Below are 24,622 nucleotides of genomic sequence, written 5' to 3'. Positions count from 1 at the left end.
AATTCAAAAAATTTAAATCTAACTAACATTTTATAAATTATATTTATAGCAATGATAAAATCTTAACTTTTCATCAAAAGAAAGTTTTTTAAGATTCTAGAAATAAATTTTAAAAAATCTATATAACTTTTCTAATATTATTTTTTAATTTGGTAGCAAGTTTTTTGAGTTTTTAGTGCTATTTCTAGACTTAGTAGTAAAAATTTAGACTTTAAGAATGATATTTTTATGTATTGCAATAATTAAATTATATGGTATAGAATAATGTTGAAGTCCAACATTAGGTCAAAGTACCATCATAGTAGATTTAGATGCCTAACTAATAGTTATTTTTTGGTCAAAAATAAATAAATTTAAAAAATACAATGATAAAGAGATATTATTATATAATGGTTTTAGAAAAAAAGAAACATGATTAAGATCCATAATATTATGATAAAAGTTTAATTATTATGTATGTTTAAAAGTATTAAAAGTTACAAATTTTGGATATGAAAATTAAATCTTGATAGTGTTTATGATTTTATTTTTATTTTATTTATGACTAAATCATTTTGATTATTATTAAACCGAACTAACTAAAGTAAATAATCACAATATAATATAGTGACATAATTATTTCTTTGCTAAATGTGAGCAATCTAAAAATCTTGCTGAGTTGCTGCATTACGATTGTTGCTACATTAAGATCCTAGATTCAAAATATATCTTAATTATTTGAAATTATATTATTTGCCCATCTTAACTTTTTTTTATGTAAATAGTTGCACAATCATCTTTTCATTCCATTATCATTAAGCTTTCATGAGCATTAATCTCTAGTTGGGTACAAATTAAGTCTTGTAAGAGTGCTAATTTTGACACTGATTTCCACAACTGTTTCACTGACATTCCAATGTATATCATGTCAGGGTAAGGTTTGTTTTTCCTCTGATCCATGTGTTTGACATACATGAAGAGACAAGTGGGAAACATGGTGCAAGCATTACATTGATATTCTAAGACAATGCATTGTATAAATACGTTCTGTGCGGGAACATGTAATGTGATACTCGTGAACTTGTAATGAAATGTGATACATGTAATGTAATGTGAACATGTAATGTAATGTGATGCTCGTGCTCTCGGGGAGTCTCAACTCTGGGGTTGAAATGTAGTGTTGAAAATGAGTCTGGTGTGGAAGTGGGTTTAATTTTCTTTCAGTGCCAGGATATGCAATTCAGAGTAGCTGAGTCGTGGGTTCACATCTCATCCAAGACGTAAGAGGCATTGCAGGTCGAATCATGCAAAATCAGTCTAAAGAATTGTCAACCAAGCCACATATGTCACCAGTGATGGGATTGAATCGAGCTCATCCTAATAAAAAAGATCATGAAGATGAAAATTGAACATCAAACAGATAAACCGTGTTCTGTCAAAAAGGATTAAAAGTTCTCTGTTGATACTAGTACAGTTGACTCGATGGTGTACCCTACTAGTGTACATGTCAAATACCATTTTGGTAAAATAATAAATGATGCGTCCTACCGATATTGTCCTGTACAAAAGACTACAAAATTATCGGGGTGTGAGGCACTCCACACCGAAAACGCCCTTCATAGGTGAGTGTACAAGTCGCAACTCGTTTAACCTCTGCTTCTCTTCCAGGATTTTGACCTGCAATCACCGGATCGTAATTAGTTTGGAATGCCCCACTGTCTTTCTACTCTTTTCTTGTTTCTTTCTGTCCCTGGCTCTGTCACCGTCTCACTCTCTCTCTCTCCCTCTCTATATGACAATTTTGCTACAACACTAGTCATAAAGTATAATATCACTGGTAACATATCGGGAAAGAATGCAAAAGTACAAGACAGCTTGCGAGTCAAATCGACATTTCTGCTGCAGCTGACATCGTCCACAATATAATGGTTATAGTAACTTCGATAACCACGTCGCACAAAGCAGTACCTTAAGTTTACTATCCTCAAGATCTTTTACGGTGGAAGCAAGACGGATTTTAAGTTGCAGGAGAGCTTCCAAGGCCATTGGTAGTTCAGCATCTCTGTTGGATTTTGAAATGCCTGCAGCCTGTCCATCAGACTCACAAGGTCAGTGGAAACTATAACACTTAAGAGCCTACATAAGTCGAGCACAAGAACAGGTGCCATAACTGGAGAATACACAAGATACTCCAAAAACAACGCAAGGTCAAAAGTGCCATAGGTAAAGAAAGTGAGACCAGGTAGCTGAATCATTAGCTTCTGACAATATACACACAACAACTTTAATAAAATCCATAAACGTTATGAGAAAAACCCACAGTGGTATGGGAGATCTTACCTCCATAATACGCTCACATATGTCCACTAACTTTTGAGACAAGTCAGCCTTCCCCTCCTCAAGTTCCTGAAAATGCGCACAAAGGATTGTTAAGAGGAGCAGAAATAGAATGTGCTCCAAGTCTAAGTCTTGTTAAAACAAGAAAGGCCCCTCCTAACATAAAAACTATCACAAGGGATGCGTTGTTGTTGGATAACTTGAGATAATTTTACTTCACAGTAGTTGTCATTTGGAAGTGTGAAAACACCTGGACTTGAGAACGGAGGCGCTGCTCTTCATCGAAGTGAAGCAGAGGAGTTTTGCCTTCCGCAGTGCGATACTTCGCCAGCTCATCAGCATTACGGGTATGAAGAAGTTCGGCTCGTCTCAGCTTCCCAGTCAATTCATCGTTTTGAATTCGTAGCAAGTTGTTCTCTTCCTGTAAAAACCAAGGACAATGCTTGACATGGTTAATTAAGTTGCATCCTGAAATAATTTAAAAGAGAGGACTGGAAAGAGGTTACATTCCTTTCTGTAGCAGTTTTTAAGTGATTGGATACCTTAATCTTGGCGTGATGCTTAATACGTTGTTGAAGATTCTGTTGTCCAGAGAGTTTCTTGACTTCTTCTTCCAAGTTTCCTGCTTTTTTCTGTTGTACTCTCAGCTCATCCTGCGAACAATGCTAGGACGTTGATGAAACTACCACAATTTTAAAAGCGGTAAACTTTAGGACATGAGGTCAATGTCACCTACCCATAGTTTGACGCAATCAGCCTAGAAAAGAGGTTGATAGATGCGCGTGATATACCTTAATATTCTCGTTCTCTGTACGAAGTGCTCGTTCACGTTCTTGTAGTTTTTCTATGGTAGCTTGAGCTGCAAGTAGATCGGACTGCCTCCTACTGATTTCCTCTAACCAACTGCAATATGTGCATAGTCCGTTGGTCCAAATTAGAATCTAGGTGCATGCATCTCACTCATAAAGTAGCATTTGCACTTAGTCTAATGAGACTCCAGACAACGAGGGAATAGGAGGGCAAGGAAATGGGGCAGACCTTTCTCGCTCTTCGATTACGTCGTTGAGTTGCTGCAGAAGGCGCTCTACTCCTTCATCCTGGATAAAGACAGACATAAAAACTTATCAGAATTATTCGGTCTGGAAAGGACGAATCCGCCACTCTTGCGTGCAGTAAAGTAAATGCAAATCATACAGTTTATGAAGTAGCGAGAGTAGCGAGGAGCAGAGCAATCTCCACCCTTGCACGTGTCACTCTCAACGGCCTCCACTACGCACATGTCGGCAGATCTCTACATATGACCCATGTGTTGATATGGAACAAAAGGCTGTACCTTTTCCAAAGAATCTTTCTGAGCTTGCATAGAGTATTGCTCCTCCTGCTGATGACCAAGAAGATTCTGCAAAAATATTCAAAACAGAGTTATTGGACAAATGTACTTCACCACTGTTTGGATTTTTAAGGATGATTAAGAATGAAATATTATGATAGACTTCGAAACATACCGCCACATTAGTCATGTCTGATTTTACTCCAAGCAAATCTTGAAGGACTTCACGGGTCATCCTCTCAGCAGCTCCGAGTTTTCCATTCAAAATAGAGGCCTTCACGCACAGAGAAAACGAAGTTCAAGATGTAGATTCCCATACATGTTAATTTGAATGTTTGCTTCTTGAGCATGGATTCAAGGCTTCCAACATACATGTTTACCTCTCTTTGCTGGTCGCTGAGCTCGATCTCTAACTCCTCAATGCGACGCTCATACATTTGCCGCTCAGCATTCAACTCGGAATTTACCTGGTGACCCATTCCAATGCAAGCGAATGTTGACCCTGTCCCTTTCAGTTTGGGTCCCTTTGACAATGTAGGTTGAGAATTAACCCGTTCTTCCAATTTAGTTTCGACTGCTTTAAGCTGCTTAACAGAAACCAATAACAAAAACGATTAGATGACTTGACGACATGGTTCTCGACACTGAATCCTAAGCGACAGAAAGGCGATTGTAAAACCAGTATTAGAACTAATAACAGAAATAAATGATAAAACCTCAGGTGAGATATCACAGTACAGGGAGACTCACCTTATCCTCATATTCAGCTGCTTTCCTCTCAGCCTCGGATAGAAGCTCTGCGATTTGAGCCTTAGAATTCCGAATCTATGGTCAAAACAGGAGTTACCAAGATCACAAAGTTTGAGTCTACAATATAAAGATGCTTGGAAATCCATGAACCTACAAGACATAGATGGCGGAAGAAAAAATTGGATACATCATTACCTTCAAAACTCAAGAATAAACATACCTTCTCAGCCTTGGCCTCTGAATCTTTCTGAAGAATTTCGAACTTCTTCTGTACAAGTTGCATCTCAGCGTCCTTCTCTTGCAGTTTCCTGCTCTTACAAAAAAACAAACGGCAGTTAGATAGAAGATTCAAGCAAAAGGCAGCCGATGCAAAATATGTAGGAACTTTGTTTACCTCTAACATGGTAGTTGCGTAGGGGCTCGCTCGTCAAGACTAACCTTTCAGCTTCTTCCCGTGCAAGTTGAGCTACGATAATGTCATCGTCACTTCTCGTACCGGCCTCTTCAAGAGCGGCTTGCATAATTGACAAATGATTTTGTAGCCGCTGTAGCTCCATTTCCATGTCTTCCCTCATCAGTCGTTGTCGCTCACACTCCCTTTTCACAAGCCCGAGCTGCGACATGATCCCATGATCAGACAAATCGACACCTCTGAAACCCAATTACTATCGAGGCGCATTTTCTAGCATAATGCGGGAAATCCTAATTACAGATTACTTGAGATATGGTACATACCTGGGATTCAAGAGCGTATACTGTACTTTCAAGCTCCACTATAGATCTGCCCAGAATTTCAGCTTCAGCTTGCTTCTCTTCAGCACGAGCTCGAGTCAACTCAGCATTCTGGGCCACACGAAGCACTGGTGAATACTTGATAAAGATGAGGATACGCCTACGTTTTATGAGCATGGTGAGCAACATAACACAAAGGCAAATGCAGGTCAGTGTTAAAGCACCTGACTAGCTTCAACAGCTAAAGCTGCTTGTTCATCAGAAAGAGCTTGAGTTGCTTGAAGCTGCTCAGTAAGAGCACTAAGCTCCATTTGAAGGTTGTCTCGTTCAATCTCCAGCTCCCTCATATCCACCGAGGCATCTTCGAGGCATCGAGCCATCGTCTCCTGGACCGTCGAAAGCTCCGCTTCTAAGTTCTTGATGGCAATCCGCTTTCTTGTGATCTCCTCTTCCAAAGCTGAAACTTTTTCCAGCAACTCCTGAACTTGACATTTCAATTCAAGGCTCTCATGGGCAACCATATCTGCTGAGGCACGCGTGGTCTTTAATTCCTCACTTATTCTGCTAAGTTCCTCGTTCTTTGAAGCTAGATCTGCCTCAAGCTTAGAGCGCTGAAATGAAATTGTATCCAGCTTTCCATTCTGCACCTCTATTTCATTCTGAAGTGACTCTATCCGTAAGAGCTCCTTCTGAAGGCCCTCCATTTCACGCTGCAGACGCTCTATTTCAGCCTGCGAACGTTCCGCGCGAGACGCCTTCTCCTCATATACGGTGAGCTCTGCATCCAATCGCTCCACCATAGACTTGAGCTCGGCTTTTTCCTCCTGAAGGGTGTGGAGAACTTCCCACTCTGCAGCAGCCTTATTGGAGAGAGCACGAGCTTCACCTTCCAATGCACATTCCTGCTTTTGTAGCTGCTCGTGGAGTTCAGCAAACGCTACTGCCTGACGCTGCATCTCCTCTCTTAACTCCATTCTATGGTTTTCTAATTCGCTGACATGTCGTGCGCTCTCTTCGAGCTGCTCTTCGAGTGATTGCACTTCCGCTATCCAGTGATCATCGCTTTTCTGCAAGTGTTCAATAGTGGACTCCAAAGCTTTAGTTTTTATCTGTGCTTCCTGTAGTTGCTCTTGTAGCTCAGATTTCTCAACCTCAAGATTGAAAACCATTGTCTTCAGCTGCTCTTGCTCCTCCTTGAGCACACTCAACGTGTTATCTTTCTCCTCAGTTGCCTTGTAGGAGAATGAACGTCTCAAGCTAGAGATATTATCCACATCTCTTGTTAAGCTCTGCCGCAGCATATGATCTCGGTTCATGCTTTTATTGAGATGGTTCACCTCATTGATAAGCTTCAAGATCATGTTCTCTTTTTCCTGTAGTAGTGCTTGCGTTACCGCATGTTGGGTTTGAACTCTGGCGACCTGCTGCCGGGCCTTTTCAACCTCACCTTGAAGAGTACGTATTGTTAATTCCTTCTGATTCAGAACTACACTGGCAGCTTTAATTTGCTGTTCCCAAGACCGGCGCTCGCTATCCAAGCACTTCACCGATGGCAACAACCCAACTGACTCTGCGTTGTCGTAGTCATTTCCTGGGATTTCTCGCTTGAGTTTCAAGATTTCATGTGCTATATCCAGCCTAAAAACTTGGATCTCAGAGACAAGTGAACTCAGTTCATTTTCTGCATGGCCCTTGGTCAGGTCAACTTGTTCCTTCGTACAAGCTACTGCTTCTAGCATCTCCTGCACTATTTTGTTAGTCTCCTCAAGTTGTGCTGATGCAAGCCGCTCTTTTTCTCTCTTCCATCGCTCTTTCGCTTTCTCGTTCACTCTTACAAGCGCGTTGACCATGGCATCAGCTTCTCTCAATGTAGTTTTCCATTCCTCAAATTTCACCAACATAGCTGCAGTTTCGTTTCTTTTTTCATTCGCTTCAATCCGTGCACCCTCTCTCTCGGATTCAAGTTGAGTCTTTTCATCCCTCCATGCTTGCTCGGCAGCATTCATCTTCTCTTCAGACTCGAGTAGCAGCATGGTTAGTCTCTGCAGTTCTAATTCACAGTTTTGAAGTTGAGCATGCTTCCTGCTGGCCTCTAATGCGGTAGCCTCCAGCTGCGCCAGGTAATCTTTCTCCTTCTGGATAAAATACTGGTTCTCTGTGACTAACTTGTCAATCTCAGTTTCCAAATCCTTGCGTTTTGCGTGCATAGCTGATAACTCCATTCGCACACACAAGTAGGCTTGATCCTGCTCTCGTGCTCTGCTGCGTAATTTTAAATTTTCAGTTCTCATCTTGTCCAGATCTTGCCGCAATTTGTCTGCATTTATGTTGAAGGAACTAGCCTCAGGTGCTGGAACTGATCTATTCTCACTCAGACGTCGAAAAGGCTGATCCGAACTCCTGCGAACATCTGACTGCTGCTCCAATCTATCAATCTCCATTCTTAAGTCTTCCTTTTCAGCAATCAGGTGTTGTCTTTCTGCACTCCAATCTTCGCCCATGGTAGATACCATGTCTGTTAGCAATTTCACTTTTTCCTCTGAACTATCCAGAGCCGCGAGTGCTCTCTTGAGTTCCGCCTGAGTGTTCTTTCCTTCTTTCGATGTTCTGTTGGCATGAATCCCCTTATTCTCATCCATCTCAGAAAGCTCCTTCAGATAATTGTCCCTTTCCTTCTGGCAGGACTGATATTCCAGTTTCAAGTCTACTAAGCAAGACTCGAGTCTCGCAACTTCTGATTTAAGAGACGCCTTCTCGGAAAGCCAACTCTCTTCTGAACAATTGAATTCTTCAATCAACAGTGTGAGTGCTGCTACTTTTGATTCAGCCTGTTTCTGCTGCTCTTCTGCATCCAGGAGTCTTTTATGCACAGAAGAATAATCTTCCTCCTTTTGTGCAACCAAATGGATCTTCTTGTGAGTGTTACTGGATAACAAGAGCTTCTCGTTTCGAAGTTCCAAATTTTCAGCAGTCAACTGGTTAACTGCATTACACAGTTCTTCCATCCTATCTTCCAATGGAGAGGCCACATCGTCTTCAGGACGTTTGTGCAACTTGCTTTCCCGTAACCGAGGTTTGTAGCCAGCTCCTGAAACCTGGCCTTGAAGCTTAGCCATGGTTCTTTGCAGATTCGAAATTGTCTGATTATTCTCGGTACAGCGAGACTCTGCGTCTCGGGAGGCTGCGAGGAGATCTGATCTCTCAAGAACCCAGTCTTCATATTGGTCTACCATCTGCTCCTTCAGCCTAATATTCTCCTGATCTTTCGATTCAACCTATAACAGAGAAATATTCAGCTGTTTAGTGATACTTGGCACATGGAAAGTAGTTCATATTACAGAGCGATTCCAGATGTATGGATCCGAGTCGTGACCAACTTCATTCTCACATGAAAAGTTGGAAGAGAAGATATTCCAGGTATATCTGTTTATGAACTGTCGCTTGTTTACGTCAGTGATAATTTTATAACAATTATTAGACGTTAGTTGAAGATGAGGCATTGAGTGAAGTACCTGATATCGGAAGTCGTCCGCAATACGCTTCAATTCCTCCCCAAGTTTGACCTTTTCCTTTTGCAACTCGTCCTCCCGGGCCTCTGCCGCGAGAGTACGGGCTTCAAGCCTTTGAAGCTCATTTTTCATGGTACTAAGCTCCTCCTTAAGCTGCGAACACCGCTGCTCAGCTACAGATATATTTACCTTCGATGCAGATATCTTGAAGTTCCAGTTCTCTTTGACAATGGCCAAACCGTCTTGCGCTTTGACAACCTCTGATAACTTCTCAGTAACACGTTGTAAACGTTGCTCGGCGGTCCGCAGTTGCAGATGGAGGTGTTCTGATATCCTTGCAATCAAATCCTGCGTTGGTTTTAAACGAGCAGCATCAAATGAAGGCAAGTCAGGAACAAATTGATCAATCAACTTTGCCGCCACGTCCTCCCAATCCTGCTGAAGTGTGCAAATCTCAGCCTCTTTCTTCTTCAGCAAGCGCGATAATATTGCAATACTATCTCCGGCTGATGATTCACTCTTCATAGAAACGATTCTCTCGACTTCCACCGTTGTTCCTTGAACTTTAGTATCCAAAGTGAATTTCCTTGCATCGTTGCTTGAATCATGGATGCTCATTTCCGTTGCCTCTGTTTGGATGCTGAGAAGCTCTCGTTCCTTGCTGAGTTTCCACTCCAGTTGAGATATCTTCTGATTCAATTTGGTCTCATTCTCACCCGCTTTTCCCATCTTCTCCAGAACGAGTTTATGGTCCAGGCGAAGAGCGTCAAGTTCCAACTCTACCTGAGTTTGACGATTCCTAAGAGATTCTGAGACTTCCTTTTCGGAGTGAAGCTGAGAGACGGTTTCTTCCACCTGTTTCTGAAGACGTACGCTAGAAGTTTCAGCCTCCTCAAGACATCTTCGCTTCTCTTCTAATTTGTTCTCTAGTGATTCCAAGTCCAACAGAAGCTGCATAATTGTCACCGAGTTCTTAACCTCTGAATCGTCCATTTCATCGGTGTTTCTAGTTTCTTCTTCCCATCTGTGACTCTTAAGATCACCGTCACTTCTGTCTAGTTCCATCTGTAGTTGCAAGATAGCATCACGATGCTGTATACTTCTCCTTCGTCCTCCTGGATCCTGGAATTCAGAACTCTGAAGATACTTATGATTCGTTTGTCTTCTGTGTTCTCGTCGTTCTTCATCAGGGAAATGTTCCTTAAATCTACTTCCAAGTGAGCGCTGATCTTCTGATGTAGCATTTACTTCACCAAGTTCAGACTCAACTTGACTTCGGATGACTCTTACCTGGGGTGACTTTTGACTTTGTTGCATAATGACCTCGTGCCCTTCAGATTTTTCCAATGAGTCTTTGGTCCACTGCACAATGAAGATCAAAAGTGAGAACATCAGTTAAACAGGAATCTAATTTCTAATAAAGAATCCACTCATTCAATTATCTACTTTCGGAAGGCGCAGAATTTTCACAAATTGAGTACAAACGACCTATCGAAAGATTGAAGCAGACAAGACATGATATGCACCTGAAGTTCTGTCTGAAGGTTGGTGGACTCTAGCAGGGCCTCTTTCAGTTGATTATCAAGCTGGCTTCTCTTCCTGGCTTCTTCGGCAGCTTTCTCCTCACTCTGATTTTCAGACTTGAGAACATCAGTATTGATTATTCACCAAGAACATATTTACATAACTCCAGTAGGATGAGCATAAATAACGACTACAACCCAAGACATTTACCTTCTTGAGCTGACTCTTAAGCTCAATAACGTACTGCTCATGCTGAGCTTGTTTCAACTCGAAGCAATCCACTTCCAAGGCGTTCTCCTGCAATGAAATCGAAGCTTTGGCGTTCATATCTAGGCCCTCGACTTCTTGACACTTACTACACAGTAACACAAGCATCGGAACTATGAAGCCAAGGAAAAACAAACTGGCAAAAAGTATAATACCTGAACATCTTGAAGTTCCTTTTTGTACTTGCCGCAAGCTACATTCGCCCTTTCCAATTCTTCACGTAACTCACCCAGCTGTCTGCGAGTACAGAAAATGCTCGTGATCTGCATGAACTACTGCCGCATTTTTTTTTGATGACGACATGACCAAACAAAGGGAAAAGCAGTTGAAAACCGTAATCGTAAAAGATTATGTCAAAAATGAGGATAAAGTTAGTACAGAGATCTAGTTCCTGTAAGAGGTATATGACATCCTGCAGTTGATACAAAGTAAGGAGAATACTTCAAATTCCATACGCCTCAGAGAACCACCGTCAGCAGGTGGAGAAAAAAGGTTTGTACCTTTCCATGTTGTCGTTGGAAGTCAAGCAGGCACTGAGTTGAGTCCGACATTCTTCAAGCTCTCTTCGGTAGGAGTCAACCTAAACACCCGACCGAGCTTATCAAAAAAACTAAACCTAGAGTTTGCAATCACTTCCAGGTGCCACTACAAACCAACATCAAATTACTGCACACTTAATCAAGTACATCCAAATTATCACCTCTGTAAGAAGAAGCTCCAGTTGGCGGCGCTCTGCAGATGCAAGGGCATCTTTCTGAGGACAAGAAATGCTCAGCAAGTCAAATCCATTGGCAAATCAGGAGCAGAATGGATTCAAGAGTACAGCAAGATATAAAGGACATGCCATCATCGTAAATCATTGAAAAACAAACAAACCTGGGAATCAACAAGAGGATCGAGAGAAAGCTTGCAGTCTAGAAAGCCCACCAACTGCAAGAATTGTGGGCACGTCAAAGTAAGCAGGGTTTGGGGGAATGCACACCTTGAGACAACGAGTCAAAACCTAAGATCAGTAGACATTAAGATCAAAGTTGGAACATTGTAGACAATCACTTACTTGATCACGAAGATCCGCGATCTCTTGAGCCATAACTTCTCGTTCTCCATTGTTATGGAAATCTTCAAACCTACACATGAGTGCGGTATCAGAGGAGAGACGCAGAATGAAGAGAATGAGCAACCCGAAGCATGATATACCAGGCAACAGCTGAGCAAGCTCAAATTCTGAACAGGTAGGAGAAATGCAACTTCACTCTAGGACGTACTTGCGAAGCAGCTCTTGGAGGCGCATATTCTCTATAGAAATCCTTATGACTTCGGAATTAGAAACTTTTTCGTCACGCATTAGCTGCAACTCTTTATGATCAGCAATTTGTTCTTCTGCGAGTTTAGCGTCTGTAGACAAAGAACTGTCATTAAATACCTCAAGCCTTTGTATTTTGACTTCTCGGAACCGCAAAACCATCTTGCAACATTTTGTTTCTTCTTCACGCTGTTTGACCTGAAAGACTCAAATAAAAGCCGGTGCTCAGACATTAGCATTACTGAAGTGGTGAACGGGTTGCTTATGAACAGAACCTCTTCCGCAACCGGCATAACTCCAGTAACAATCAATATACCCGCCAAGCAGCAGGCAGAGGAGGAATATTGATTAACCTACCAAGCGAGTCAAGTGTTCAATCTCAGTGGCTGATCTCTTCAATGAATACTCCGCCGCCCGCTCGCGCCGAAGGGCACCCGCCAACACAGCTTCCAAGGACTTAATCTGAGCTCTCAAAAGCAGCAGCACAGGAATGTCAGCAATTCGTCAGATAATCAGAAAAAGCACCACTATGGAGACCAGCAGTCAGCAACAGTGGAGCCCAACGAGAAACAGGCTTTTTAGGTACCCAAATCATTCAAATTATGCACTTATGATTGACAACCTTTTTATTAAGAACAGTGGGACTTTGAAGGGTATTTCCAAAATTTAAGAAAGAGCCTTCAATGGAACTATTGAGCTTCTCCTTCGAATTGAGTGGGGTGCATTCATTTATGACTTCTTCCCGCAAAACTCCAGATGCTCGTGCAGTTGGTATTCGTGATATGCTCTGTCTTCGCAGACGTGCTAACTCATCCTGCAAAACAACGTCGTTTTCGTCAGGAGTTTCCTCAGAAAAAAAATCACAAAGAACATTACATTAAAGGAATTGAAAGTTGAAAGTAAAACCAATTGAAACAGTATAAATTTTGAGTGACCGAAAATGAAAAGGACACATCTCCCACCTTCAACTGTTGTATATGCTGACGCAAGACTTTCACATCTCCAGCCGCATCTTCGTTAACTACAGCCTAAGCATCCAAAGTTTGGATTAGTCTATTTGACTTGAGCTCATCTCAAGGAAAGCGTAAAAACAGGAAAACACATCAAGGAATAAAAGGATTTCGTACATTGTTCCGGATAAATTTTGCCCGCTGTGCAAACTTGAGAGTGCTCAAAGTCTCCAACGATGCACTGCAGTACGACAAATATTTGAGCTCGCAGTGTACTTCGACGTGGTTGCTGCAAAGAATAAATCGAAGGAGGCAACTAAGAAGGGCTACTCGACAAGTAAACAAAATCAGTACCAGATAGATGGACTGATGTTGGCTATGATCGTTGTCTTCGAATTGCCACCAAGTGAATCCTGCATTTTAAAAGAACGATGATTACACCACTCCTTACATCCCTCAAACCCATCGATGAGTGAACTATCCCTAATTGCAAGTTTCGTTATAACTGCATTCACCACTGTAGAGTGACATAACGAATTTCCACGTTAAGTCCAAAAAGAACCACAAGTGACGGAAACTGCTAGAACCAGCCGGAAGAATCAGCCCCCAAGACAGACATGATGAGGGCATTCTCTTCGGAGTTATCTTATTACCACGACACAAAAAAAATACAACCACATGGGAATAACAAGAATTTAAAGAGAGATTTGCGTTGCGACTCCAGTTGTATTCAGATAGAGAAACCTAATATGGCATTTTGAACTACGAGGATGAGCCTAAACATCAAAAAGATAACATACCTGTAGAAGGAAAGTAAGTTTTGAATCACGATATGGGACATGCCTCTGTTTCCCGTTGGCCGTGTCTACCAGCACCATAATGACAAGCCTACAGATCAATGAAAATCTCAGTAATTGTAGTACCTCACAATCTCTTTCATCGACAATATCAAGACACTTTGATGTTAGAAACTTCGGTAGGAAAGTGAATTTGGACATACCCAAGAGTTGAAAGTGACTTGTTGATACTGGCTGCTTCCTTCAATCGTTCACCTTCAGCACCAGAAGCCCTTTGCCTGATAGCTTTAAAGACATCTTGTCAGGAGCTGATAAAACATCATCACGGATCTCACCAACATTGCATCTACTGCGAAGTACCAAATACTACATTATGAGCCAACATTACCTTTCAGAACCTGCAAGGTCAACAAGATTTAAACGCCCGAATCGGTAATTGATCATCTGATCGCACTCCCACTGCAAAAGAAAGATGCATTTGAGTTAAGATTACGTTGAAGATTTGGGTCACAGGTACCCAGTATGAAGCGATGATCAAAGCAAACTCAGATTGGTGAGAATACACGAACCTGACTTTCAATTATGCACGTGAACACACTATGGGAGCGACTGCTCTCATTATTCATGTTTGTAGCAGCCACTCTTCTATTGGCAGCACCCTTGGGAACAAAAGACCAGGATAGACATGTACATTAGTAAAACTGTTTTTCAGCTTGGTGACCATCTCCATGTTCAGAAACCTTAAGGCTTTAGTAGGCACAAAAAGTGCTTTTGAGGTCAAGTTGCACAGATAGGATCTAATAACCAACTTCGAACGCACGCAGCTTTCTTCTTAACACTCAAGAGCATGTATATGCAAAGTTTGCGGACTTACCAACAGGAGAAGGTGAAGTACATCTTGCTCATTTTGCACCTCCACTTCCGTCAAGCCCTCAACATAAACACCCTTGGTGGCATCCTCTCGCACCTGGTTGAAGACAAACATTTGAACTCAGGATGTCTACAAACAAATGGTAATACTAGTCACAGATACTTCAGTGTATGATACGACAGAGAGAGAGAGAGAGAGAGAGAGAGAGAGAGGAACTCGTCTAAGTCAAAGTATCATGCATGCATCCCAACATGGCGGGGCTATGACCTGTAAGTTGGAAGAGGATGGCTCGAGAAGGTCTGTAATCTGCTCATTGTAAATTTCCAGAAAAGAGCACCTGCACTTGAATTTCAGATTCTCGTGCTTCTGTGCTTCTTCAGCCTGCACGATTACACAATCTTTCTGCCCTTAGTGAAAGTCATGAATTAAATTAAAACTTACTAAATACTCCCAACGAATCACTTCGAAAGAAGTAGCTATCGAACAAAGCACCCGATCATTTTAATGAGAATAGAGTACATATTTCTCAGGCTGAATAAATGTGTTGGATGGAAACGCATTGGACAAAGAATGTAGATGGTATACCAATTTCATCTTAGTGAATAGGGACTCAAACACTCGCGGAGTCATGCCTCGGTTGTCACTAGGTTGGTGACCAAAATCCGAGATATCCCCGAGCATTGTGTGGGTTTTACCGCTGCCTGTCTGCGAAGGATTTCCCATTACGCTTGCACCAGTTAGTTTCCATCGAAACGATGTAGACATGGATATACTAAACTGATGTAACAAAGTTACAGATGTATCGCTAGAGTCGAATTCCAGCATGTACTTCAGTAATGCTCATTGAAAGTAAATGTCGATTTGGTTGTCAGAGGTTCTACTCACCTGGCCATATGCAAACATGCAACTGTTGTATCCAGCTAAACAATTCTCAACCATAGGCACTCCCGCCACTCTGAATAATTCGGCCTGTATCATTTATCACAACGAGCTAATCGTAAATTTCACAGGATCAGTGGGGTCTACTCGTTAATAAGAGCACTGACAATATAACTAAAGTAGCAGCCACATGTTGAAAGGATGGATAGACAAGTACCTCCGAGGAAACATGACCCACTTAAGGAGGGAAATAAAATAATGTGTGAACTGAAAAGCTGAAGAATGACACTCATATCCAAGCTCGTCTACACCTACAAATTCCCCATGTAGTACTGTAACCTACAGATGCAATAGTGGACTCGGTAAAGGACAGTATTGCACGATGAAATCATCGACCCACATTCCAAGAACTTATGCAATGTCGCCATTACTAAGCCATCGTGTCGTCGAAGACGCGAAACGTACTTGCGTTATGGATTCACCAGCGACATGATCGAAAGTGAATCTCGTCTCCGGTTGTCCAACCCAGGTGACAGTGTGCGCACTATCCTGCTTCACACACCTAGCAAGTCCTTGTTGCGCGACTTCTGAGCCGTTAATTGGCCGTAACCGAATCAGGACCTGGAAAAGAAGACAAACTGCGCTCAGTTCTAAGTACTTTGGAATACTGTTCGGGATGACGCAGTATCTTGAACTTCTACAGACGGCAGGGGATATCTTTCACAAGATGGAGGTGCTGGTTGCAGTTCAAGCTCTCTCGCTGTTCTACCAAGGTGCAAATCATTCCAGAGTCAATTGATAAGAAAACATTACATAGATCCTTCTGTCAAAGGTATGTGGCAGTCAAATACGGGAAACGAAACTGTAACGAAATTTCAGGTTGAGTAATAACCTGCACGTTGTGATCCTGCCAGAACGACGGGTCCTCTTCTAAGTGAAATTGCGAATTCGTGTAGAGCTGAGAGGTATGTTGATTTCGAAACAACGCCCTTGGATCATTTCCGATCACCCCTGTGGTTAGTGTGCTTATCAGACCCCCTCCATTGGAAATTGAAGAAGAGCTTCCGTAGCGCAGCGATCGACTTGCGCTACGAGGTGTAGCATTTGAGGTAACTGGGCACAGAGAAGTTGGGCTGTTATTGAGGTCAGCATCGGCAAGTTTCTTTCTTGACCCCCGCGGAGGAGTAGAAGGCAAGGTGTCAAGTCCCTCTTTCTGAGATGCTTGTACCAATCGACAATTGTCCAAACCTGCATCTTTATCACTGATATCAGAGAATGAGGCAGACAGTCGCAAGCTTTTATTGGACGCAGCATCTTGCGCGGTGCCAAGCCGGGAATTATCAGATCGACCGCGAGTTAACGAAGGTGATCTCCTGTGCTTCAAATTCTTCTGTCTGTCGGATGGCTGACGAGAGCGCCAAGTGAGCTTTAAGTGGCGCTTCGCAGGCCGTTCAGGTGTGTTGGCACCAATCGGCTCGCTCTTTGCACCTTCGGAAACTCCTGCATTGCACAACGCAGTTTGAGATCGTCCCTCTTGAATCATTTTTGGAGGAGACAAATTGTGCTCGTTGAAAGTCCCTCCCACAAATCCATGGATTCCTTTCGGTGGTGACAAATCGCTACTTTCGGTGTCTCGCCGTGTGGTCACAAATGCGAGCCGTGGCTCCGCTGAAGCCGATCGAGCTCCGTCCTTACCTTCAATGCCAACCTCCTCCCCTTCGCATTGCTCTAATGCCAGCTTCTTAGGGGACTCGACCTTCGTAAACATCCGAAGCGGGTACATCCCTCCTTCCTACGAAACCCCCTTAATCCAACGTTCTTTCTGATTCCGCTCCCTTCTCTGCTCTCCTCCACCTCACCATCACCTTGACCTCGCACGAGGTTCGCCAACCTACTCGCCTCCCTCAATCCTGCACTCCGGTACCAAGAATATGGAAACCAGCTCTTGCCATCTCAAATGCAGCTCACCAACTTCAAAGCAACACTCCCTCACGTCTCACGGACTGTACACCCGCTTCACCTCCCCTCTCGATCGGCCAGTCGTCAACAAGCACAACGGGCTTATGCTTAGCTACAGCATACGGGGGGGCAGAGTCCAAAAAAAAGAGATAACCGCGATCGAATTGGTGCCCCAGATAGTGCCAAGACGGAGCAAGTAGAAAAAATTGAGCTGCAGTTGGTTGCACCAATCGTCCCCGATGGACGAAAAACTTGAACGCAGGTCGCTTCCATGACGACGCATCCCCAAAGGCAACGGTAACCACTTCGGAGGACGGGTCCCGTCCCCTCACAAACTCACTCACACTCTGCCAACTATTTCTTTCGGCCAGAGCTTTCCTTCCTAAGCTGCCCCAGACTCCTTAACCATCGCCGCTGACCCTGCTACAGCACCTCCTGTCTGGGGTGGAATTTCTCAAACTGGTAGTATTTTAATTCCGAAATTTCCTAACCTTATCTCGTAACAGTGGTAGATTTCACCACCATCTCGGAGCCTCCCACAAACTCTGCGAGAAGGGTACGCCATGCGTGTGAAACTCGCTTCCAAAGTGAACTTCAAGTCAAAAAGGGCATCGTCAGGGGATAAATCATCGAAAAGTTGGATGAATGAGGACCGCGGTCAACGGAGCCCAACGCTCGTAAATCCATACCCCTTAACCAATGATGCTGCGTGGGCTGTCAATGTGACCCACAAACCGTGGGACGCAGCAATATTTTATTACTATTATTAGTCCGGAATTAAGACCAGCATTTAAATTCGCACAGTGTGTGTTTGAAAAATGGCCCCACGATTGAGCTGTGGGATTTGCTGAGGGAAAATAGGCAAAACTTTCTCCTAAAATTGTTGTATTGAACAGAAGAGCTTTTTATTATTTTTAAAGATTGACTTGGGAATCCTCTGTCTTAAGCCATGGAATTAGCAATGACCACTTGCATTACAAAAATAGAATTTTTTGTTTCAAATATTATTCACCAAGACTAGTGTAAATTTAACACAAAAATAAATAAATAAATAAATAAAAATAACTGGCTATACTGGTTCGGTTCGAACTCAATGTGAAAATGTATTTGTACGATACAATGATTCAGAATCAAAACATTGGTGATTCGTCTGCTTTGTGGTCATAATTCAAGCTCACAAACAATTTGTACCTTTTGTCGTGCTTGCAATTCCATTTATGATATTGTATTTGAAAATGTTGAGTGTTTATTTATTTTAAGTTTTGAGGGGCATTGAAACGTTGGTGGAGGTTCATTGTGTTAGAATATTCTTCAATTCCAACGGACGTCTTCATTGTTCCAAACTTTATATCTTGAACTAAAATACTATGTGAAATTGTATAATAGTTGTTGGAGCAGATGAAAAATCAGTAACAGCTAGAGTATCTTTAATTGAGAATTTTGAGAAGCATTTAAGCCACTTAAAAATTATCTCAGTGTGCATGATTACAAATGTTATATGATATTATTATAATGCTAAGTATTTTAATGTTAATATACGTACATGATTGGTGAAAGAAATGTTTTAGATTCAACTTAGTCATTATCAAAAAGTGTTACAATTACTGGCACTTTGATGAACAGATGATGATCAAATTCAAACTCTTGTGTATTTGAAACTTTCAATTGAGGTATCACATTTGCACACTATTGATGTGTGTTGGCAAACATATTCAAGGGCTTCTCATGTCGTTACTACAATATTGCACAATTATCATGTGAATTTTACATTTTTGGACATATTTTCAAAATAATTAGAGCTCATTTAAAATAATAACAATAATAATATAGTAATTACACAGTATATTAGACAAGTTTTCCATTGGAATACATGGTTGCATGTATCAAATATTAATGTTAATCTAGAATGAATTTACACGGGCTTCACTTACTCTTTCTTTAGATCGATTTGCTATCTTCATTTGATTTTGTCTTTTATATTTTTTGCCATTCTGATTTTAAAGTATAAATTCTCGAAGCTACTTGGACAAGGTAAACAATGCTTTACCCACATTTACAATACAGTACACATGGTATAGGCTTATCAATGGCTTTGGAAACATGTTCACTAAATTTACTCATCTACGTACAGGATGCAAACAAACATAGATCATTGCAACTAAAAGAAAAAGATATAAAAAGGTTGAATGACGAGTTCGAAAACAAATTGGAATAAAATTCAAACACATTACAAACAACACATCAATAAGAAAAAGGCAGTGTCCGTTGAGGTAGCCATGGAGAATTGGTCTCCATCACAAGATGACAAGTGAAACAGCATGTTGGGGATGAATGTCCGTCCAAGTGGATGGACGAAATCTCTTCAAGAGGATGAAAACTGATGTTTCTAGAAACAAGTCACGAGAACATTGTTTGTTTATCAAAACTGCACTCTTCTGCTGAGGAGAGTTCTGGTTCGGCACAAAGTATCTAGCGAAAGGCTACGCGGTGGTCGTAATGTAAGTCTCCTTTTACGCAAAAACTTCATGCGCAGTGAGGCTAAGAGGGATATTTGCATGTTTCTTACGTTTGCGTAGAGAATAAACTGCTGCTTTCTGACAAGGTTTTCATAAAGTTAACTTTGTTTCTGTTATCTCCCAGTAATTGCAGTGTCCTTCGGAGCCCAGTGCTTTGGGATTGCTCACAGGAGAGTTGTTTAGTGGAGGTGAATTGAGGCGGCAATGATTGAACCCGACGATTTTACAAACTTCGACTTCCGGGACTTATTCACACTTCACGGTGCCTTGTAATGAAAGTCGTTGAAGACCGTGACGAATTTCCTGAGACGATGAACAGACACTCACTGCTCATCAACAACTGCAGCGAATATGATGCCTCAGAGACCGACCATCTGCGGCGGAGCTTCCAGCATTCAAAGAGCGGCGGTTACAACCGGAAATTCAAATTGCTTCCAGCGCTTAAAATAGTACTATGTGTTTTAAAAAGTCGAGCGACACTCCGGAGCTTTGGCAAAGCTGCGGCGTGATTCTAATTCATTTAGAGTAATTCATTTTCTTTATTCTTCAAATTAATAAAGTTGCTCTATTCTGCATGATGGTTCCGTCAGGCTTGACGCACATTAACTTTTGTGAACTGTCCTCAGTAGTTGCTTAAATATGTCGGATAGGTATGTCTGTTTCATTCTAGGTAAGCTGTAAAAGCTCGTTGTCCTCGACACGCAAAGTGTTCGTTAAATACAATCTCATGTTCCACCACAGTAATAAATACTTCAACATAGCCTTCTTACTAAACTCCTTCTAGAGTAGTGGGGGTTTACACACCATCCGCCCGTCTGTCTGTTCGCGTTTCTGAGCTCTTCGGAGCTGGTAGCAGGTGAAACATCTTCCCGCCTTCCTCGCGAGGTCGCCGATACGCACCTCCAGTTAGTTGATCTGAGATTACTCTATGCCAATTAGGGCGAGCAGGAAATCTGTACCTATCAGAAAAGTGGAATGCATGACCTCCAGGTGCATCAACCAGCTTTTGGCGATCCCTTCTGAAGTGAGAAACATCACGTGGTATGTTTTCACTGTGGTGTGGTATGTCATCTCTGATGCGATGCCGATGGCGGGGCTGGTATTGGCGCTCTCGAATTGCAGTTTTCGACTCTCAAGTTTGTCCGTGGGTATGAGAAGCAAACCAACCACAAAGGTCATGAGAAAACCTGACTTCTTTTTTGGTTTGCTATGAAACGTGGTTACAATTCTCCAATGCTCCAATGTCACTCGATTCGTTGATCGTCTATACGGCAACCACGGCGCAGGATCGAAGTCAGTTATGAATCGTGTGATACAACAATATCCGAGGGCTTCGAAAAGAACGTCACCTCTTTAAACAACTTGCGACTGATGATTGAAGCAGTGTTGACACAAAGCCTTCGTCGTTGTGGATGCATGGAGTCTCGACAGTTGTGAAGTAAGTCTTCGTGCAATTTCTCAAGAAAACCATTTTTGTTTCGCACAAGGAATTAAGAAGACTGTTTTCATAGAATTAAATCTTATTGAATTTATTTGTTTGGAGCCGAAGGTATTTATTTTTGATTTAAATACTTAATTATTTGACTCATCAAGCCAAGATATTGTCGTGGACTTTCGTTATTATGTTATTTTTATATCTGACCACACATACGGGTAAGAGTGTTTCTTCTACAAAAAAGAAGAAGGATGAAACATGAATCTTTTTCTGTAAGAGTAGAAATTTTATTTATTTGTCCACAATAGTGTATTATTTTAAGCCTAAATATAAAGACACAAATGTGGTATTAACGGTAGGATTAATTGTGATAGAATACAAAGTTGGAGTAGTAAGCACAACTGATTGGAAAATTATGAAAAGGCAATTGAAAATTATCTATATTAAATTAGTCAATTTTAACAAACAACAATGTATTTTTTCTAATCTAATAATTTATTTTTTTATAACTTAATTGTACATATTATAATGTACTTTTTAAAAAATAATAAAATAATATTTGAAATTAAGATAAAATTTAAGATACTGGGTTAAAGTCAATTTTAAATCTATTAATTAGAATAATATAAAACAGGTTTAAAAAAAACAATTATAGACAGAGATAGATTTTATGATAATTTTCCTTTCTAAATTGTAACATTAAACATAGTATGTCAATGTCTTCTATCTTAAAGTATAATTCTTGATGTTTTATTCTAGAATAATACCAGTAATCATATCTTATATTTTTTGTAATACCCTTAATATTTAAAGTTTTATTTATGCTATGTTTTTTTATTTTATTTTATTTTACTTTTCGCAATACAGAATGTTGTTTTCTTTACTAAAATATTTTTATAAAACTTAATGTACTTATAAGGTGCATTATGGCTACTTTTTAAGTCTCGTAGTCAAGATACAAGATTTTAATTGTAAAAGAGAGATTATAATTATAGTGATGTCTTACCTTATTCTTAATTTACAAAGAAAATCATATTTAATATGAGTTTTTAGAAAATTGGTCAATTCAATTTACTTTCTTTGTGGTTTTTAAATCACTTAATTCATTTGAGCCAACAATGTGTATTATGTCTTTTAGAATATTATACATTGTTTTTACTTTTCTACTTGTTCAAATATTTTAATATAAATTTTATTATTTCTTTGCTTTCATATGATCTAAATAATTTTTTTTGTTATATATAGCTTAATTTTTTTTGTATATATATTTTAAGAATATTTGTTAGAAATCAAATTTTGGCTATTGTATATAGAAAGATCATTTTAGATTGAATGTATAAATGAAGTTGGTTTCTTATTTCTATACTTTCTTGGTAGTCATGTCTTTTTGAAATTAAAATAATTTATACTATTTCATATAAAACAAATAAGATACACATGTGATATTGATGTTATTTTTGTATTGAAGTCTTTTGCTTTTGTTTTGTTCTAAAATAGTCTATATAGAGTTAATTATTTATTAGCTTGTAACTTATTTTATTTTATTTTATAAATATTATTAATATTAAATATGTAGAATTTTATTCTATTTTATAATTTATATTGATATATATATATATATATATATATATATATATATTATTGGCATAGATTTATTTATTTATTATTTTTTATATTTTAAAGTTCTAATTACAAATAATTTTTAGTATTTGATTCTAAATTATACATTAGATTATAAAAGGCCAAAAAATTACTTCTAATTATGTTTCATCCTTGTTAATTACAATTCTTATATCAAATGATTCAATGATATTTTGAAAAGCCTTTAATAAAAAAGTTATGCAATGTTTTTATGCAAGTTAATACAGATCTTCCTTGAAGCATGCAAATGTCTTGGCTAACTTATTATATATATCTTAAATTTTATCAATAGTCTTTGTATCTATCCTTGATAATGGTTTAAAAATATCATATAATACTATATAAAATGATATCATAATACAAAGAATAATACTATATAATATATTAATATTATTTATACTCTGATAATAAATAAATATCATTATTAATGATTTGTGAAATATCATATGTAAATTATCACATATTTTGTATTAAAATATTTAAATTAGTAATGATAATATAATTATATCTATTATTTAGTTATATAATTCTATTTAGTATTTAATAAAGAAATCTTGACTAATGATTTATATACACTAATATATTTCTATTAAATCTTTGGTACAAAAAATTAATGGATCTAGGTCAAGGATTATAAATCACTTTCTTAATATCCTATTGATTATGTAGATTTAATTATGTTATTTTATTTTTAAAAATTTGTTTTTATCTTTGAATACTTTTTGTGCTTTTTAAATCTTTCAAAGTAAAATTTATATATCTTTGTTCTTTTTTAGATCATTTCTTATAAATCTTACTAGTAATTAAATATACCATGGACAATGTTATAACTACAAGGTGTTTTTTAAGTACTAATGATTGTTGAGTAAGAAGTAGAAATTATCCAAAGAATTTTGTTTAAGATTTTTTTTTTTATTATTATTATTGTCTATTTTTTATAAGTTATTTATTATACCTTTAATCTAAAACTATTTGGTTCTAAATGTTTTAACTATAATTTTTTTAAATGCCATCTATTTTTTTGGATTTGTTGTATTTTATATAAAAAATTATAGAATTAATAGAATTTTTAGATATTAAAGCTTTAATATCTGCTATGTAGATTGTATATGCAAAACTATTATCTTATTTAGAAAACTAAGCTTTTGATTATAAATGCATTAATTTATTCTAAACTATAAAAATCTTGCCTTTGAATTCTTATTTCTTCTTATAAAAATAAATTTTTTGTAAACATATTAAAGTATCTTTGTTATTATTAATAAGCCATTCTAAATCATGATATATTAATTTATATAATAAAATATTATATAATTGACTATCAAGATTTAACTTGCATAGTTTAATTTTATAGAATATTAATACTTGATATTTTCTAAATTCTATATATTAATAACTTATGAATAGACCTTAAATTTTTTTAGATTTCTAGAGAAATTTTAAATAATTAGTTAATTTTTTTTGTGTTTGACTATTATTAATTATATTTTCTTAACTATTGAGGTTTAATTTTTGAAAGTACAATAATAATGTGAAATCATTTTATTTTATTTTTAATCATAATTTTTTTAAAATATATCTTTATAATTAAAAAAAAATTAATATTTATTTATGTAACTTTCATAAATAAAAAATTATTTGAATATTAGATAAAAATTAATTATTTAAAAAAAATAATATACCTCATTTAATATTGGCTATTTATTGTTAATTAATAAGGATATATTTTTCTAATAATTCTTTTTTAGCTTTAAATAGAAGAAATTTTAATCTATAAATAAGTATCTTAATTTTGATTTTTTAAAAAATAAATCCACAATAAGTTGATAGTAATCAATCTTGA

At 38.7% G+C, this 24,622-nt stretch overlaps 1 protein-coding gene and 2 long non-coding RNA genes across 9 annotated transcripts; 2 read left to right on the top strand and 1 right to left on the bottom strand.

The window, feature by feature from the left end:
- Window positions 1–1,409: 1,409 nt before the first annotated feature.
- On the bottom strand, window positions 1,410–17,163 carry LOC112278300 (kinesin-like protein KIN-12F). 7 transcript variants are annotated; one of them, XM_024511563.3, is made up of 40 exons: window positions 16,121–17,163; window positions 15,694–15,849; window positions 15,235–15,318; window positions 14,935–15,054; window positions 14,617–14,730; window positions 14,353–14,445; window positions 14,048–14,137; window positions 13,867–13,937; window positions 13,682–13,756; window positions 13,482–13,569; window positions 13,036–13,094; window positions 12,859–12,922; window positions 12,694–12,759; window positions 12,354–12,545; window positions 12,089–12,193; window positions 11,694–11,929; window positions 11,486–11,555; window positions 11,305–11,358; window positions 11,129–11,182; window positions 10,929–11,008; window positions 10,584–10,665; window positions 10,372–10,458; window positions 10,164–10,265; window positions 9,928–9,999; window positions 8,641–9,774; window positions 5,353–8,403; window positions 5,132–5,239; window positions 4,835–5,010; window positions 4,617–4,704; window positions 4,397–4,471; window positions 4,027–4,230; window positions 3,822–3,920; window positions 3,650–3,715; window positions 3,355–3,413; window positions 3,108–3,219; window positions 2,859–2,969; window positions 2,567–2,737; window positions 2,320–2,385; window positions 1,948–2,067; window positions 1,410–1,656 (listed from the first exon to the last, which is right to left on the bottom strand). In XM_024511563.3, exons 1-40 carry the CDS (start codon window positions 17,009–17,011, stop codon window positions 1,558–1,560), a joined length of 8,844 nt encoding a protein of 2,947 aa, XP_024367331.1. In that variant the 5' UTR covers window positions 17,012–17,163; the 3' UTR covers window positions 1,410–1,557. The 7 variants fall into 7 exon arrangements, 5 of the variants coding, with proteins under 5 accessions (XP_024367331.1, XP_024367333.1, XP_024367329.1 ...); XM_024511565.3 differs by having other exon boundaries at window positions 8,641–9,759; XM_024511561.3 differs by having other exon boundaries at window positions 8,641–9,999.
- Window positions 11,521–12,430, top strand: LOC149986256 (uncharacterized). The gene is made up of 2 exons (XR_016500802.1): window positions 11,521–11,660; window positions 12,004–12,430. It is a non-coding gene; the product is annotated as an uncharacterized LOC149986256 (long non-coding RNA).
- A 2,442-nt stretch (window positions 17,164–19,605) lies between the features above and the next one.
- LOC149986255 (uncharacterized) lies at window positions 19,606–20,289 on the top strand. The gene is made up of 2 exons (XR_016501023.1): window positions 19,606–19,685; window positions 19,828–20,289. It is a non-coding gene; the product is annotated as an uncharacterized LOC149986255 (long non-coding RNA).
- Window positions 20,290–24,622: the final 4,333 nt, after the last annotated feature.

Source organism: Physcomitrium patens, chromosome 25 (genome assembly GCF_059467195.1).
Source record: "Physcomitrium patens ecotype Gransden chromosome 25, ASM5946719v1, whole genome shotgun sequence".
Lineage (NCBI taxonomy): Eukaryota > Viridiplantae > Streptophyta > Bryopsida > Funariales > Funariaceae > Physcomitrium > Physcomitrium patens.
Note: the sequence above shows the minus strand (reverse complement) of the source record. Positions and strands in the feature narration are given on the sequence as shown.

Excerpts from the sequence above, each read along its gene's own strand:
- LOC112278300 (XM_024511561.3), bottom strand. The coding sequence starts at position 17,011 with ATGTACCCGCTTCGGATGTTTACGAAGGTCGAGTCCCCTAAGAAGCTG. Across the intron at positions 11,930-12,088 it reads TTGAACACTTGACTCGCTTG|GTCAAACAGCGTGAAGAAGA; the intron begins GTAGGTTAATCA and ends TGAGTCTTTCAG. Across the intron at positions 8,404-8,640 it reads CGGACGACTTCCGATATCAG|GTTGAATCGAAAGATCAGGA; the intron begins GTACTTCACTCA and ends TCTCTGTTATAG.